Here is an 18,296-nt window from a genome sequence, read left to right on the forward strand (position 1 = left end):
TGGGTAAAATGTTTAAGTACTTCAAAGGAAATAGATGATTTTAATAGGTGTTTTTCCATACAATTCCAACTACGTTTCATTATTTAAGTCCTTTTCAGAGTATTTGGGACATCTTAACTCCACAAAAAAACAAATTTCAGAGCTTTTCCTAAATTATAACCATTTCTGACATTAAGTTTTAAATAGCATTACCAGGAGCCCCATGTATGCTACCCAGTTTTCCAGTGGGGTAATTCTTTTTCTTCTTTTAACATTCAATTGACCTCTTCAAAAATGAGTGATAATTACAGACTAGATGAAGGTTTTATTTTGGGTAGAATTAGTTCCTTCGTTACCTGTATTTCTGAGGCACTCTGTTCATTTAGTTTTAACAGCAAAATACACTGTGATTGATTTTTGTGGGTTTGTAATTTTTAAAATATTTCTTTCCCACTATTAGATTTTTAGCTTCTCAGGAGAAAAATCATTTCTTATTCATCGTATATTCCCAGACCTAGCATTGAGTAGACTCCTATTCTTACCTCCAAAAATCCAGATTTCATTTTTCTATGTTTATTTGGGTCCCTATTGACATAATTTTCACAACTAAATACCATTTGATACGCTGTTCTTCACTTACACACATTTTCTATGCTGTGAATTTTTTTTTTTATGTTGGGGGTAGGAGTTTATTAATTAATTAATTTATTATTTATGGCTGTGTTGGGTCTTCGTTTCTGTGCGAGGGCTTTCTCTAGTTGTGGCAAGCGGGGGCCACTCTTCATCACGGTGTGCGGGCCTCTCACTATCGCGGCCTCTCTTGTGGAGCACAGGCTCCAGACGCGCAGGCCCAGTAGTTGTGGCTCACGGGCCTAGTTGCTCCGCAGCATGTGGGATCCTCCCAGACCAGGGCTTGAACCCATGTCCCCTGCATTAGCAGGCAGATTCCCAACCACTGTGCCACCAGGGAAGCCCTATGCTGTGAATTTTAACGATAGTTTCAATGACCAAGAAAATCTGTAACTTACACTTTCCCAACTTGTAAAACTTTAAGGATAGCTTAGGTTCTCTATTACATTGCAAACATACATATAGCTTTTTTACTTCATTTGAACTGAACCAAGTTCTAATTTTCTTGAAATTATGAACTATAGCGCTTAAAAAGTGAACCTGAACAATTTGAAGAACTCAACTTATCTGTCTCAAAGGTAATTAAAAAAAAAGTCTGTTTTAAAATCAACTGAATAGAAAGATACAAAAAATTTATAAATAACAAACTACACTCACCAAAAAATTTTTTTTATGTTTAGATTATCAGGAACTATCTCCTAGGTTTTCAAATTTCTCTCTAAATTTTGGAATCACATTTTAACTTTTAAGAAAGGAAGAAAGCAGTTTGCATAATAGAGTTTTAAACTTCCCAATATTGAATATTTTATAAGTTTCAAAATGTTCAGTTGCCCACCAACTAAGTCTCTTTATAAACAATGACACAGCATATAAGACTATCTTTTAAAGCACTAATTCACAAATACCAATAGGAAGCTATTGCCCTTTATTGGTCTGAAACAAAAATGGGAAAAAAATGTGATATTTCATAAAGCCAAATTTAAAAGGACTGTCATTTATTCTGATTTATTTGGTATAAAAATGTATTTTTAAAATAGAAATATTAGATGTCTTCATATGCAGTTGCAGTCCTTAACACAGCAAAATAAGAAGCTGCTAACTGTATTGGTCCCCAAAATTTTCTTAGAAATGTTATCAGCCTCTGAAAAACAGAAACTTGAAACTTCAGTTCTAAAAGAACTTTACTGATATACCAGAAATAGTCTGGCTTTAAAAAATAACAGAAAAATCATCTTCAAACATGAAGTCAGACATTTTGTTCACCTTGGCTCCCTAGGGTGTAGCACAATGCCTGGCACATAGTAGGCACTCAATAAGTATTTGCTTAATTAATGAATATTAGGCTAAGTCATTGAAATAAATGGTAACTGCCAGATATTTTTTCATTAAAATCAAAATGGAATTTTTGTCATACTGAGTGAAGTCAGATGAAAAAGACAAATATCATATATCACTTATATGTGGAATCTAAAAAAATGGTACAAATGAACGTACTTACAAAACAGAAACAGACTCACAGATGTAGAAAACAAACCTGTGGTTACTGGGGGGAGAGGGGTGAGGGGTGGGGAGGGATGAATTGGGAGATTGGAATTGACATATACACACTACTATATATAAAATAGATGACCAATAAGGACCTACTGTATAGCACAGGGAACTCTACCCAATACTCTGTAATGGCCTATATGGGAAAAGAGTCTAAAAGAGAGTAGATATATGTATATGTATAACTGATCCACTTTGCTGTACACCTGAACTAACACAACACTGTAAATCAACTATACTCCAATAAAAATTAAAAAAGAAAAAAAAAGCTGGACTTCGGGGCACAAAATTTGATATACATTTCCCCATAACTTATCTGAAATAGAAAATAAAAATCTCATCCTGGGGAAAAAAAAAAAGGAACTTCTATAGAGTGAGTCACAATGTTAAATTTAACAATATTAAAATAAATGGTAATTGCCAGATTTTTTAGAAATTAAAAACAAAATGGAATTTTTATTGTGAGTCACAATGTTAAATTTAACAGTATGAAAATGTGTGATCTGCAAAAGACTCTCAGATAAATAAAAGGCATTAAGAAGTAATGTTAAGAGCTGATTCAGGGGGGAATAGATGAAACAAGATTGGTCAACATGAAACATGTTGAAGCTGGGTGATGGGAATGTGGCAGTTTATTATACTACCTTCTTTATTTTTATATATGTCTGAAATTTCCCATAATTAAAAAAATGAGAAAAGCAGTAAAACAAATAAGCACCGCAACAAGACACTACAGTAATTAGAAGACGGTGAGATACTAAAAGTGAAACAGTATGGACAATTACTTAACTATCAGATGTGGTTTCTGTTCTGAAGAAGAACAGCTAAACGTAAGATTTACATAAATGAAAAGAAATCAAATAGTAGGCCTATGTACAATTATATGTCATTATGTAATAAATGCTTTTTGGTACTGTAGGAGTTCAGAACAGAGCAATAATGTTCCCCATATACTTAGAAGATCTGGGTCTTGCAAAAACAGGAGAGAGAGTACATTACTAAGAATGAAGACAGGAAAACAAAGTTGAGTCATGACAGGGGCACAGACGGTTGTAACTGGCCTGAGCACAGAAAATACAAATGGGGGGATAGTGAAAACAGACTACCAAGAAGTGAGGAATAGATTATAGAAAGAGAAGCCATAGAAAGGGGTTCACCTATGGTTTAGGAGGAAATAATGGCCACTGAAGAGTTCTCATAAGGAACTGTCATGGCTGGTTTTCTTAGGCAAACTAGCTTAGCAGTATTATGTGGTGTGACATGGGGGGAAGATGGGGGTGAAATGTAATGGAGTCAAGAAGGTTGTAGCAATAATCCGAAATGTGAAGTGATTCAAGCGTGGATGAGGGCAGAAGCCACAGCAGGAATAGAGAGAAAGGGATGCTTCAAAGAAAAAGAGGAAGAATTTTTCGATTAACTAGATATAAAAAAGCAAAGCAATGAGTCAGTTATGTCAGGGTTTCAATTCTAGGTGATAAGGTGGGTGTTATTTCCATTAACAAAGAAAGACAGGCATTGTGGAGGTAGTAGAGATTTAAGGGAAGATAACAGGTTTGATTTCAGAGAGGCTGAAATTTATGGAGACAATGATAACTACAAAATTATAATAACTATTCCTTACGTGTAACTTGCTAGGTGCCAGATACTATTCTAGATGCTTTATAGGTATTAATCCATTTCTTCCCCCAAATAACCTTAACGAGGTGAGTAATGTTATTATTATTTCTATTCTACAAAAGAGGAAATTAGGATACAAAGAGGTTAGGTAACTTGTCTAAGGTCACAATGACATAAGTGATGGAAGCAGAATTTGAACCTGAGCTTAATTACTTTTCTAAGTTGCCTCTCCAGGTCATGACAGAGATGAAGAAACGTTTATGATAAACACAGTTACAAAAAAAGATGAATTTATCTATAAAGTTACCTAGCTCTGTAAAGAAAATCTCACAGTCTGACATTTTAAACAACCAACTACCTTATTTTTATGTTTTTGAAGAAAACTTTTTTTAAGCCTTAGTCAACTAAAACCAACACCAACAAAAAAAACACTTAAGAAATAAAAGAGAATTAGGATCCAAGAAAAACATATTATTACAGTTAAACATAAATGTTACAAAACAGCCTAACCACTAAATATTACAGTTTAAATGATGCTCTCTCCACTTCAGCATTACAAGTTAAATAATTAGGTATATTTTATCAGACTTTTTGTATACTCTTAGGAGATAAGCCTTATGTTTTGGAAATTCAATCAGAGGAACAATTTTTGAACAGAAGCTTCAAAATAAAATTCTTTTAGTGGAGAAATGTTGCTACTCTACAGCAGAGTAGACTTCTCCAATACAGAAGGCCTTGCCCTTCTCTCCCATTATCACACAAAATTAAAATACACTTATATATCATAACCACACAGTAAACTGCCCTGAAAACACAAATATAATTTTTATATAGCACAGTCCATAAAAATAGAAATTAATTGTATTTTTTTTTTAAGTGTAAGACTGTTCTGAGAAAACTTGGCTTTCCTATACCCTAGCAATTTTAAATCAAATGTATACTTACGTTCTGACACTGTATAAAGGAGGTTCTGGGGTAAAGGAGGAGGTAGTCTTGCTCCCACTGGTGCAAGATTGGGCACTGCACTTGTCCCAGGCTGGTCACGGTTGTTTATCAAGCTTGACTGTGTTATAGGTGGTCCTACAGACAACCAAAAGTGAAAGGTAGAGCATTAATGTTTCCTAGCTAAAAAAATACTCACTACACCAAGTATTAATTTGGATATTCACACTTAAAATACCTACTTTGGCTTAGAACAGAATTAAGGAATTTGCTATGTGCAGGCTTAAGCACTGGGTACATAATTAATTTAAATGACATTTTAGTTCTGTAACAGACAAAACTAATCTAGGGTGGAAAAATGGCAGAACTGGTTGCATCTGGAGGGGGAGTAGAAAATGGCTACCAAGGGACCTGAACAAACTTTCTGGGGTGATAGAGTTCTACAGAACTCTCAAGTTAATGATAAACATGTTTAAGTGTACTGATGTTACAACGTACTGTGAAATGCATCAAAACTAAAAATGGAGAGATCATATGTGATAATACAAATATAGTAAAATGTTAATTGTAGAACCTAGATGATATTTGTTTCCTTGAAATTTTTCATAGCAAAATGTTGGGGGGAAATGACATTCTTAGATTTAACTTTTAAACAGATATGTTCCCAAAATGACGTTAAGATCGTTTATTGTGAGAATTCCTATACATCAAAGATGGCTTTTAATCTGGGAAATAAAATCTCACCTTGAGCTTCATAATTATACCATTCATGTGACAATATTAAATACTAACAAACACTGTTAAAATAACCATATTGCTATTGACCAAATCTATGCATTAAATGTCTCCAAATCGTTATCAACTTTAATGAAATGTGTTCTATAAAGAATATTACTGCAGGAAAGCTATGCGATGGGTACATGGAATCATCTTAAACTCTTTTTGCAACTTCTTGTGAGTTTGCAATAATTTTAAAAATTAAGATTTAAAAAAACCCCGAAAATTGAAAAAGTACAACTTAAATAAACTGAATGGCAACCATTTTTTAAAATAATTTGCCAACTCTTAAAACATTAAATGTCTTTGGGTAGATATTTTCTTATGTCTTTGTACACATGTAAACTGACTGCCCCAGAATTTTTTCAGTTACATTTTAAAAATTTAGTCTTATTTCTGTTTCTGCTAAACCAGCAACTATTAAGTTGTTTTTTTTTTTTTTTTGCGGTATGCGGGCCTCTCACTGTTGTGGCCTCTCCCGCTGCGGAGCACAGGCTCCGGACGCGCAGGCTCAGCGGCCATGGCTCACGGGCCCAGCTGCTCTGCGGCATGTGGGATCCTCCCGGACCGGGGCATGAACCCGTGTCCCCTGCATCGGCAGGCAGACTCTCAACCACTGCGCCACCAGGGAAGCCCCAGTTAAGTTTTTTTAAATGATCATTTTTAAACATTTCTTACTCTTAACTTTGGTGGATGTGGTAAGAGCATATTGATCATTTTTTTTGAAGTCCTTATCATTGAAGAGATTCATACTGAAGTACATACTGGTGAAATGCTATGACATCTGAAATTTACTTCAGCAAAAAAAAAAAAAAATAAGCAAAAAAATTGTGTGGGGGGAGGGGAGGAATAAATGAGACAGAAACAGCTGAATATTGATAACCACTGAAGTTGGATGATGGTACATGGAATATTATTATTCTACATCTGTGTATATTCAAAAATTTCCATAGAGGGGAAAAGGAATGGGACCAAGGCAGTCAAAAGACACAAACTTCCAATAATAAGATAAATAAGTACTAGAGATGTAATGTACAACATGATAAATATAATTAATGCTGCTGTATGTTATATATGAAAGTTGTTAATAGAGTAAATCCTAAAAGTTCTCCCCATAAGAAAAATAAGTTTTTTTTCTATTTCTTTAATTTTGTACCTATAAGAGATGATGGATGGTCACTAAACTTATTGTGATAATCACTTCATGATGTATAGAAGTCAAATCATTATGCTGAATACCTTAAACATATACAGTACTGTACATCAATTATATATCAATAAAACTGGGAGAAAAAAAAGAAAATTTCCGTAATAAAATGTATTAAAGATTATTTCAATATTCTTTTTTTTTTTTTTTTTTTTGTGGTACGCGGGCCTCTCCCGCTGCAGAGCACAGGCTCCGGACGCGCAGGCCCAGCGGCCATGGCTCACAGGCCCAGCTGCTCCGCGGCATGTGGGATCTTCCCAGACCGGGGCACGAACCCGCGTCCTCTGCATCGGCAGGCGGACTCCCAACCACTGCGCCACAAGGGAAGCCCTATTTCAATATTCTGGCAGAGATTTTCTTTAAAGACGGAAATTTCACTGAACTACTGGCATATTCTTTTTTTTTTTTTCTGACCTCTTCAAAACACTGGCTTTCTTAAGATGCTATCAGTTAGCAAGATTCTGACTCCAGGTCAATACAGATTAGGCCACTATTGATAAAATTTACACTTGGAGGTACTACAAATAATGCAATATAACACTGGATAGAAAAAAAAGAAAAACATCTTAATTATGGGAATATATTCCAAATTCTATTAATAATTTATTTTTCAAAAACTTAAAATCCAGTGTCAAGTTAGGTAAAAGGGGTGGATTCTTCTAAATATAATTCTCCACTAAAGAAATATTCAACATATACTTACTTGGTATGGGAAGCACAACAGAAGGTGGAGGCTGGCCATGTCCTTGAGGAACAGGAAGTCTCATACTGTGGCCAGGACCTGGGCCTGGGCCTGGGCCAGGACCTGGACCTGGGCCTGGGCCTGGGCCTGGCATCGGAGGCATTAACATTCCAGGAGGTGGTGGAGGAGGAAGCCCAGGAGGAGGCGGAGGGAAAGGAATCATGCTTGGCAGAGCAACTTCATCAACAACCAGGGGATCATTTCCATGATCAAACTGACAAAGGTCACCAAGTACACAAAATCCTCTTTCTATAAGAAGATAAATCTTATTATGATCTACCCAGCATTCAGAAAACAAACAAGTCCCTGAAAACACCCAACAATCTGATTTATGAAGTGTTTTTTCTCCAAGGAGTCTAAAGCCTTCTTAGTGTTACTGTTAACAATCGCATATCCCTGAGGTAGGGGCAGGTGTACTCTCTACTTTCTATACTGTGAGACTACACTTTGTTGAGATAGCAAATAACTGGATCAAAAACAGGCTACCAACCACTATTAGATTAACCCATTTGCTATTGAGTTTTCATAATAAAAATTCACATATTTTAAATAACAATTTAACAAAGGTGGGGAGGGATAAGGAACTTAAATTAGATGATCTACTTTCAACTACCTACTTTCATGCTATTATTCTAAAGCAACCATTCTTGCTATATCTAGGAACTGAAACTTTAAATTATTCAACTGAGCATTATGTACCAGGTTATTCACTGCAGCATTGTTTGTAACAGCAAAATATTTGAAACACCTCAAAAGTGCCATCAAAAAGAAACAGGTTTAAACACATTTTTGTACATACAGAATACTAAGAAGTGTAAAAAATACTGAGGAAGCTCTTTATATATTAACACAGGATGACTCCAGAAAATATTGCTACGTGAAAAAAACATTATGCATAGTATGAATGAAGTATGAATAGTATGTAGTATACTAGCATTTATGTAAAAAAGAAAGTGGGGGAAATATATGTTTTTGTTTATGTACACATGCAAAGACTATGTTTGGAAAGACACAAGAAATTGACAGCATTAAACTGTCCTTGGGAAGGAGATCTTTGTGGCTGGAAGACCAGGGTGAGAGTGATTTAATGCTTGAATCATGTGATTCTATTCCCTACTTAAAATAAATAAAATGTAAAAATATATACATTCTATATTTAGAGAAAAAATGTTATGATGTCTGTCATTCGCTTCATATAATACAGGCCAGGGAGACGTGGTGGAAGTATACACAAAAACAAGATTGCCCATGAGTTGACGTGAGATCATGGATACACTAGGGTTAATTATATTATTTTTGTCAACTTCTGTAAATATTTAAATATTTCCATAATAAAAAATTAAAATAAATGCACACACACACACAGCCTGATCCATTCATTCAAATGGAAAGTTAGCAAGTTAAAATTGTAAGTAGGTTATACATGCTTATTAACAAATTCCCAGGGACAAACACCACACCAAAAAATTAAAATTCCTAGTGTCTACCAAAGTTTGTGGTATACTTATAGTGTTTGAAGTAACAAGAACAACAAAAAACAAACTAAAGGGTAAAATTTAAACATTCTGTTAACAAGAGCCAAACTATTACACCCAACAAGTAAAGAAGCATACGCCAAAAGAGATTCTCCTCCTCATTCATCCCTTTTAATAAAATCCAGACTGTAATGAAAAGGTATGCATTACTAGCAACATTTGTTTACTAATACTTTTGGGTACAATATAGAAGAGAACTTTTACCATCATAATCTCTGCATCGCCTCTTTGGTGGAGGATTTCGACCAAATGAATTGGAAGAGCTATGATTATTATAGTAATTAGACCAACTCTCCGTTGTGTTTTCAGAGTGGTGCGCAGGTGCGATCACAGTAACAGTGCTGGGAATAGACTGTGCCCCAGAGGAATACTGCTCAGAAGAGTTTGGAGGTGGTGCAGACACAGACACATAGGAACTCTCCAAGTCATTCCTCTCACTCTTAAACTTTGATCTTTCCCTATGTTCTGCTTCAGAGACAAAATAAAAACAAGAAACAAATAAGATCAGACGTCTATGTTCTTAAACTACGTTTATTTTCTCACAGAAAAAGGAAGATGAGAATTCTGAAGTAAACTTACTGAGCTGTCCATATTTCAAAGTGCTCTCATTATTAATATATCCTAAAACCAGGAACATCAACAGTGTGACATATCTCGACCAGTAACTTCTATAAAATCATCTTTTATAACATCAACATCAACACAAAATGAAGAAAGACCTGTTTCTCTACTGATATTTATTAAGAATGCTATCCAAGAATTGACTTCCAGGGCTTCCCTGGTGGCGCAGTGGTTGAGAGTCCGCCTGCCGATGCAGGGGATGCGGGTTCATGCCCCGGTCCAGGAGGATCCCATGTGCCGCAGAGCGGCTGGGCCCGTGAGCCAGGGCCGCTGAGCCTGCGCGTCCGGAGCCTGTGCTCCGCAGTGGGAGAGGCCACAACAGTGAGAGGCCCGCGTACCACAAAAAAAAAAAAAAAAAAAAAAAAGAAGAAAAAAAGAAAAAAGAAATTTGCCTCACTACCAACTATGGTTGCCGGTCTTTAGACGGATAGGTTTCTTCCCGTGAAGGTGGTTTGCCATTCTGTTGTTAAATTAAAGGAGTCTGCCGGGCTTCCCTGGTGGCGCAGTGGTTGAGAGTCCGCCTGCCGATGCAGGGGACACGGGTTCGTGCCCCGCTGGTCCGGGAAGATCCCACATGTCGCAGAGCGGCTGGACCCCTGAGCCATGGCCGCTGAGCCTGCGCGTCCGGAGCCTGTGCTCCGCAACGGGAGAGGCCCCCGTACCACAAAAAGAAAAAAACAACAAAAAGAATTGACTTCCAAACTGCTATCCTGGGACATCAGTGGTTGGGATCCCAGTAATCTACTTAAATTTCTTTCTTTTTAATTTTAAATACTCTAAGCAACCTTAAAGCAAATCAATTATTTTCAGTTGGGCGTGGGGGTAGGGGAGCAGGCAACCCTCTTCCTCCAGTAACAGCTTTGTTGACTAAAGGACATTTGTTTCAATTATACAACATGACTTAAGTCTACTCACATACTATGATACACTTATGGATAGCTTCTTTTCAGTCAAACTCCTTTGACTCCAACCTGAGAATAGAGCCTTGTCTTTGTAACAAAAAGCAAGTTTTTTGAGACAATTCCAGATTTTACATTGTTCAAACATATTAAAGGTACATTTACTTTTAAGGGACACTCTGGCACCCTTGTGATATAGGAAGATAAGCAACTACGGAGTTTTTTGGGGAAGCCTCACGGACTCACCAACATTCCTATTGGGATCCCGGTCTTTGCTGCGCCCCCGGCTTCGACTCCGACTTCGACTCAGGCCTCGGCTCTTACTCCGGCTCTTACTCCTGCCTCTTCTCCAGTCATACTTCTCACGGTACAATTCAGTCCGCTCATAGTACCGGTCATAGTCTCTCCACTTGCCATCATCTCTTTTTTTCTCACGTGTCCTATAATACACAGATATGAAAGCCATATGTGTGCTATAGAAACCAAGTCTGAAAACAAATCAGTAGTATGAAATATCCTCCTTGATTCACCAAAATTCATAGCTTCTATACTTTTCCAGAAAGCCATAAAACCACCACATAATTCCTCTAATCCATTATATAAAAAGAAAAACACATTCCCTTCAAGTACACTGGGTGGGGAGAAATGAAAAAAAGAGGTGAATCCAAAGTATGGGGAGGGGTAAGAGAAAAAACATATTTAAAACTGGAAAAGACAAAAGGCTCAAAACAAAGTTTTCCTAAACAAAGACTAATTTTTTGATGGTAGACTGATGAGTCAACATATAAACTGCACTACTTGTAACAGAAAATGCTACAGATGATTTTAATACTGAGCACCCCTAACAAAATGGAACATTTCATTAATATTCTCTAAGGAGATTGCTCCCAACCCTGAGCTCTTGGGGAAAGCACATAATGAAGACTGTTTATAAAAGGAGCAGAGAGTATGACAAAGACAAAAAACAGAGGGAATGGAAGGAAAAACATTTTCCTTCTTTAATCAGCGTAGAGAGAGGAGTAGAGCAAGTGTTAAAAATCCCTTTAATGCTCTTCTAAGGTAACGGAAAAGTGAGTTATCAGTGTCTTCCTAATTAAAAAGAAACACAAACCTTCGTTCACTAGATTCTGAACGAGTCTTCTGGGGACTAGGGTATTTCTTTTTTCTGCCATCTCGTTCTTCCTCTGCTGGCTCCTGAAATACCTACATGAAAATATTCATTAGAAACAAGAAGAGTCCTTCTATAAATTATAAAACACATCCACCTGATAATCTTTCCGGTCCGGCACACGAGAGGGCACAAATATACTGAAATACTGAAGTCAAATCACATCCCCAAAAGCTGGTCAACAGGAAGAAGTAAAAAAGATGCTGAAATTACTTTAATAACAATATGTTAATTTTTAAATGCTAACTTAAGGTAGAGAATAGGAGGAAAACAGCAGCTCACTCTTTAAACTGAAACAGTAAAAATAGCAAAGCTCTATTTCTAAGTATCATACAGTAAAATGGTGTGTGTTTTCCTAATTACAAAATATATTCACACATTAATTCATTTGAGAACTTCAGATTTATTTCACACAAAAGGTTTTGGGAACAAATGGTTAAGTTAACCACTGCTATAAAACTAAGTATTTCATGTGAATTATGGAAAAATGGTATTGGAATTACTGGAAATGTTAAGGCTTCTTTTAAAACTTAACAGTCAAGATTGACCAGAAATAGAGAACTAGTGATTCTATTATAGTTTTTAAACAGAAGTTAATCTCAAAACAAATATATGGCCTTTACCAGAGAGAAATGAAATAAAGACATTTGGAAGAGGTAAACAAATGCCCATCTAATGGAGAAGCTCACTTAAAAATACACAAATAAGCAAGTGAATGAATGGAACAGAAGATAAGAATTTAGTAAAACTCAGGCAACATAAAATGGCAGCCACAATATGGCAACCATATGGTGCTGACAAAAACACTCTACAATTATTAGACTATATTTAAAAATCATTCTTTCTACCAATTTACAGGAAATACAGAGGATGCAATCAGCAAAATCCAGAGTCAAAACTCCGTAAGACAAATGACTGAGTTTCTTCGACAAAACAAAATTTAAGGAAAAAAAGAGGGTGAAGAAAGGAAGAAGAGAGGTAGATATATAGGTAAGTATGAAGGGGGGAATTTAAAGATATAAAGAGACTTAAAAGACATCAACTTGGAGAACTTTTTCCTTCTTTTTGCTGTTCCGTATTTTCTAATGTTTTTTTGATGGGCACGTATTAATTCACTCTGAATTTTTCTAATTTTAGGAAACTAGTTTTCGTTATTTTTTGTTTTTTTTAAAATTTTTTGGCTGCGTTGGGTCTTCGTTGCTGCACGCAGGCTTTCTCTAGTTATGGCGAGCGGGAGCTACTCTTCGTTGTGGTGCGCAGGCTTCTCATTGCGGTGGCTTCTCTTGTTGCAGAGCACAGGCTCTAGGCACGCGGGCTTCAGTAGTTGTGGCGCACGGGCTTAGTTGCTCGGCAGCATGTGGGATCTTCCCAGACCAGGGATCGAACCCGTGTCCCCTGATTGGCAGGCGGATTCTTAACCACTGCACCACAAGGGAAGTCCCGGAAACTAATTTTCTAAACTACTTTCTAATAGGAAAAACTATTCTTAAATAGTTAAAGGAGCCGAGAAATAAAAAACGAAACAAAAACCTGTGCATGAATGTTCACAGCAGCATTATTTATTTATTATTTATGATAGGCAAAAAGTATTAACCATTTGCCTATTAATCCAAATATCCATCAACTGATGACTGGATAAAGAAAATGTGATATATTCATAAAATGGGGTACTATTCATCCATAAAAAAAAAGAGAAGTACTGATACGTGCTACAACCTGGAGGAATCTTGAAAGCATTATGCTAAGTGGAAGAAGCCAGTTACAAAAGACTACATACTGTATAATTCCATTTTTATGAAATGTCCAGAATAAGCAAATCCATAGAGACTGAAAATAGATTAGTGGTTGCCTGAGGTGGGGGCTAGGAAGGGAAGCACTTGGAAGGTGATGACAATGAGTATGGGGTTTCTTTTTTGCAGGATGAAAATGTTCTAAAATGGATTGTGGAGACGGCTGCACAACTCTGAATACAATAAAAATCATCACATTTGTACATTTTAAATAGGTGACTTGTAAAGTTGGTGAATTACACCTCAATAAGCTGTTTAAAAAAAGTCAAAGGGCATGCACAATATGGATGAATCTCATAAAATAATGAGCTAACAAGGAAGCTAGACAAAGGACTGTATGACTTCTACATCCAGGAAGTGTCAAGTTTAGGTTACGGAAGCTAAACTAATCGTTCTAATGGGTGATGGAAAACATAAAAAGATAACAAGAAATCCAAAGCAATATGGGTGAAGTCTTATTTAGCATCCTGCAGTACACTACCAAACATGATTTTAAATCTCAAGCATGGTATTTAAGTGGAGAATAAAGGAGTGCTCCCTTGTTATATAACTAAATAAAATGCTTGATTTGTACAGATGAAAAAAAAAGTCTATGTGATTCTTGTAACATAAAATGAAAAAAACAGGAGTACATGGTATTAGAAATAAGAGTAGTAGTAACCCTGGGGAGAGGGAAGTGAGAGAGAATGAGAAAGAGGGAATTAAAAAAAAAAAAAAGGCAGTTCAACAAAGTTGATTTAGATCTTGATTCAAACAAATGGGGAAAAAAATGGACATTTATGAACAAACAGAAATTTAAACACTAAGTATCTGATGATATTAAGGAGTTACTGTTATTTTTATACATGATAAGAATACTTGGGCTTCCCTGGTGGAGCAGTGGTTAAGAATCCGCCTGCCAATATAGGGGAGATGGGTTCGAGCCCTGGTCCAGGAAGATCCCACATGCCGCAGAGCAACTAAGGGCTCGTGCGCCACAACTACTGAGCCTGCACTCTAGAGCCCAAGAGCCACAACTACTGAGCCTGCGTGCCACAACTACTGAGCCTGCGTGCCACAACTACTGCAGCTTGCATGCCTAGAGCCCATGCTCCGCAACAAGAGAAGCCACCGCAATGAGAAGCCCGTGCACTATGAAGAGTAGCCCCCACTCGACACAACTAGAGAAAGCCCACGCGCAGCAACAAAGACCCAACCCAGCCAAAAGTAAATAAAATAAAAATAATAAATTAAAAAAAAAGAATACTTGGGGGCTTTAAAAATATAACCTTTTAGAGATGCCTGCTAAGTATTTACAGATGAAATAATATAATGTCAGGAATTTGTTTAAAAATAATTTAAAAGGATGGAAAGTGGTTGAAGGTACAGAAAAAGACTGCCCATGGATCTATAATTATTGAAGATGAAATGAGGGCTTCATGGGGACTCATTATATTTTGCCTTCTTTCAAGCATTTTCATAATGAAAACTTTTATATAAGTTAAACAAAAATAATCTGTATTCTTTTCTATTTTAAATAAAATTTCTAGAACTTCCTGTAGTAAGGATATGTTTTTCCACAATTATTTAAAACTTTTACTCTGAAATGAGTTACACGGCACTAAACTGTCATATTTTTCTTGAACTAATATGAAGTATATGTAAAGACTTCGTACTCCAAAACCTCTTACCCACTTTGAGCCTAGTATTCTAAGAATATGAAAAGTAAATTTCTTTATAGAATCAGATTATGACCAAACATGCTAATTTTAAAAGTTTTTCTTCTATGTTGTCCACCTGACTTAAATTTTTCTACCTCACATCTTCTTTTAGAAGTTTGATCATTACACACATATTTAAGACGTTTTAATTATTTATTATCTTCGTCTATCAGGGCTATACAAGTCTGAAAGCCTCCATTCCACTGGACCATTTTAGATATAAAAGTATACTAAACAGGTATGTGGTTGAGGCAGGATTGGCCCTGGGTTGATGAGCTGCTGGGGTGATGAATACTGGGAATTCATTAAACTATTCTGTCTCCCTTTGATGTGTACTGAAAAGTCTCTAAAACAGGGTTGTTTTTTGTTTAATTAAGTGAAATAAAGGTACTTTCAGAAAAACCAAACAGGGGAAAAACTGTGCCAGAGGCTCTCATATTTCCAGTCATAAATCCATGCAGTGGGTCTAAGAAAAACTGCCTTCTAACGTTTCAGATGATTGTGATATAGTGTGAATAAGGAATTATAATATCAAAGATCCACTATTTTCATGATTATTCTTTTGCACGTTCATGAACTCAGAGGGACAGGGTAAAGGGTTTGATGACAGCTAATTAATTATAACCACAACAAATTCAGAAATAATTTTCCAAATGCAGATAGAACACACTGTGCTTCATAAATCATGGCACATATATACCAAGTGTTTTTCCAGCCCCAGGATGAGTTGTGCCAATGATCCAAATTCTCTCACCTGGTTCCCTGTGTGACCAATAGTTTTATTGTAAAACTGATGGTACCGTGTAGCTGGGGACCAAGGAAGAAAGTTAAAACAGCTGGTCCTCAAATTTGCTCCCGTGCTCAGAGCAACTGCACCAACTGAGCACAGACCAGAAAAAGAGATAATTAGCCAAAGGCAGTGCTACCTCAAATCCCCTTCCCTCAATGTTATCTGCCAATTACTATAAACTATTATATTGACACACTATTCTACAAACTATTATTTGTTAGTAATGACAATTAAGTTATGTATAAAAGCTTAGAAAATGGGGAAAATGCCAGACAGCATCATTTGGGGTAGTTATACATATACAGAAGCTGAAATCCATTTTTCATAATTTTCAAAATTAGAATTTACTACAAAGACACAAAATGAAATAGTGCAACAATTTGGTTTTTAAACTGTTCTTTCAAAACTCAAAATAATGCAATTTTCCTCATATTCAAATGAGCTGTCTTTCAAACAGACACTTCCAATCCACCGACCTTTAATGAATGTATAAAAGGACATACGCTGCAAAAATTTTAACTTATTATAAAAAGATTTAACGTATACCTTTTTTTAAGTTCCCTGACCAGGGATTGAACCCGCACCCTCGGCAGTGAAAGCGCAGAGTCCTAACCACTGGGGAGCCAGGAATTCCCTAACCTATACCTTAAACCAAAAATTACACACTATCAAGTATGGAAGTAAAGTTTCTTCCTATTTCCATTACTTGAAGAAACATACTGTGAGCCCCCCCCTTTTTAATTGATGTATAGTTGATTTATAATGTTGTGTTAATTACTGCTGTATAGCAAAGTGACTCAGTTATACATACATATATATATATATATACACACATACATTCTTTTTTTTAATATTCTTTTCCATTATGGTTTATAATAGGATACTGAGTATAATTCCCTGTGCTATACGGTAGGGCCTTGTTGTTTATCCATTCTATATATAAAAGCTTACACGTGCTAACCCCAACCTCCCAATCCACCACCCCCAGCTCCCTCCCCCTTTGCAACCACCAGTCTGTTCTCATATCCATGATGCTGTTGCTGTTTCATAGATAGGTTCATTTGTGCCATATTTTAGATTCCACATATAAGTGATATCATACGGTACTTGTCTCTCTTTCTGACTAACTTCACTTAGTATGATAATCTCTAGCTGCATGCCCCTTCTATTTTAAAAAGACTTTGTGAGACAACTAGAGAGCATGAGCCAAAAACAAAAAAGTGGCAGTAATCTCAAGTGATCTTAATTAAGTATAGCTAAATTTTGTTTTTATGTTGGATCAGTTCAATCAAGCTAGCATTTAAAACTGTATCAAAGAGACTTCCCTGGTGGTCCAGTGGATAAGCCTCTGCGCTTCCACTGCAGGGGGCATGGGTCTGATCCCTGGTCAGGGAAACTAAGATCCCGCATGTTGCATGGTGTAGCCATAAGAAAAAAAAAAAAAATGAGGATAAAAATGTATCAGAAATGACAACTAAATGCAACATGTGATCTTCAGAATGAATCCTGTACTGGAGAGAAAAAAAAAAACATGCTATAAAAAAGGGACACTGTTGGGTCGATTGACAAAACTGGAAAACAGACAGTAGATTAAAGTGTTTTATCGATGTTAGGGGACTTCCCTAGTGGTCCAGTAGCTAAGACTCCATGCTCCCAATGCAGGAGGCCTGGGTTCAATTCCTGGTCAGGGAACTAGATCCTGGATGCCACAACTAAGAGTTTGCATGCCACAACCAAAAGATCCCGCAAGCCACAATAAAGATCCTGCATGCCGCAACTAAGACCCAGTGCGGCCAAGTAAATAAATAAATAAATAAATAAATAAATAAAAATTTTAAAGTGTTTTATTGATGTTAAAGTTACTGAAACTGATAACGGTACTAAAGCTATCTAAGAGAATATCCTTATTCTTATGAAATACACAGAGTATTTGGGGATCAAGGGTCATGATATATCTGACTTACCCCCAAATGATTCAGAAAAAAATAGTTCTGGGTGAGGATATATAAAGAGAGCAAACAGGGCAAATCTTCAATAGTTGAATCCAGGTAGATGACAAACAGGTGTTTTGGGTACTATTCTTATAATTTTTCTGTAAGTTTAAAATTATTCCCAAATAAAAAGTTTATTAAATAATTATAATAAAAACAAAAGTTGGGAAATACTTCTATATAATAACCAACATTTATGTGCCAGGCACGGGACTAGGGTGCGGGGTGGGGGGTGGTGTATAAATCTCATTTAATCCTCAATGAGATAAGTACTACTATGATCATCATTTTGCTGATGTGAAAATGAAACAAAAAATAACTTATTTTAAAGCCACTATTTTAATTCATACAGCCTAATTT

At 36.2% G+C, this 18,296-nt stretch overlaps 1 protein-coding gene across 4 annotated transcripts in view; it reads right to left on the bottom strand.

The window, feature by feature from the left end:
* The window catches only part of LOC309803971 (RNA-binding protein 27), a 69,901-nt gene that overhangs the window by 36,847 nt on the left and 14,758 nt on the right, over positions 1-18,296 (bottom strand). For 2 of the 4 annotated variants that reach the window (XM_082620910.1, XM_082620908.1), the window contains exons 4-8: positions 11,609-11,700; positions 10,744-10,937; positions 9,182-9,442; positions 7,404-7,691; positions 4,720-4,854 (exon numbers count right to left, since the gene is read on the bottom strand). In XM_082620910.1, coding sequence (XP_082477036.1) covers positions 4,720-4,854; positions 7,404-7,691; positions 9,182-9,442; positions 10,744-10,937; positions 11,609-11,700 — 970 coding nt within the window. Of the gene's footprint in view, positions 1-4,719; positions 4,855-7,403; positions 7,692-9,181; positions 9,446-10,743; positions 10,938-11,608; positions 11,701-18,296 lie in introns of all 4 variants that reach the window. The other 2 variants (XM_082620909.1, XM_082620907.1) reach the window with 1 other exon arrangement.

This window comes from Mesoplodon mirus (genome assembly GCF_964341445.2).
Source record: "Mesoplodon mirus genome assembly, chromosome: 5".
NCBI lineage: Eukaryota > Metazoa > Chordata > Mammalia > Artiodactyla > Ziphiidae > Mesoplodon > Mesoplodon mirus.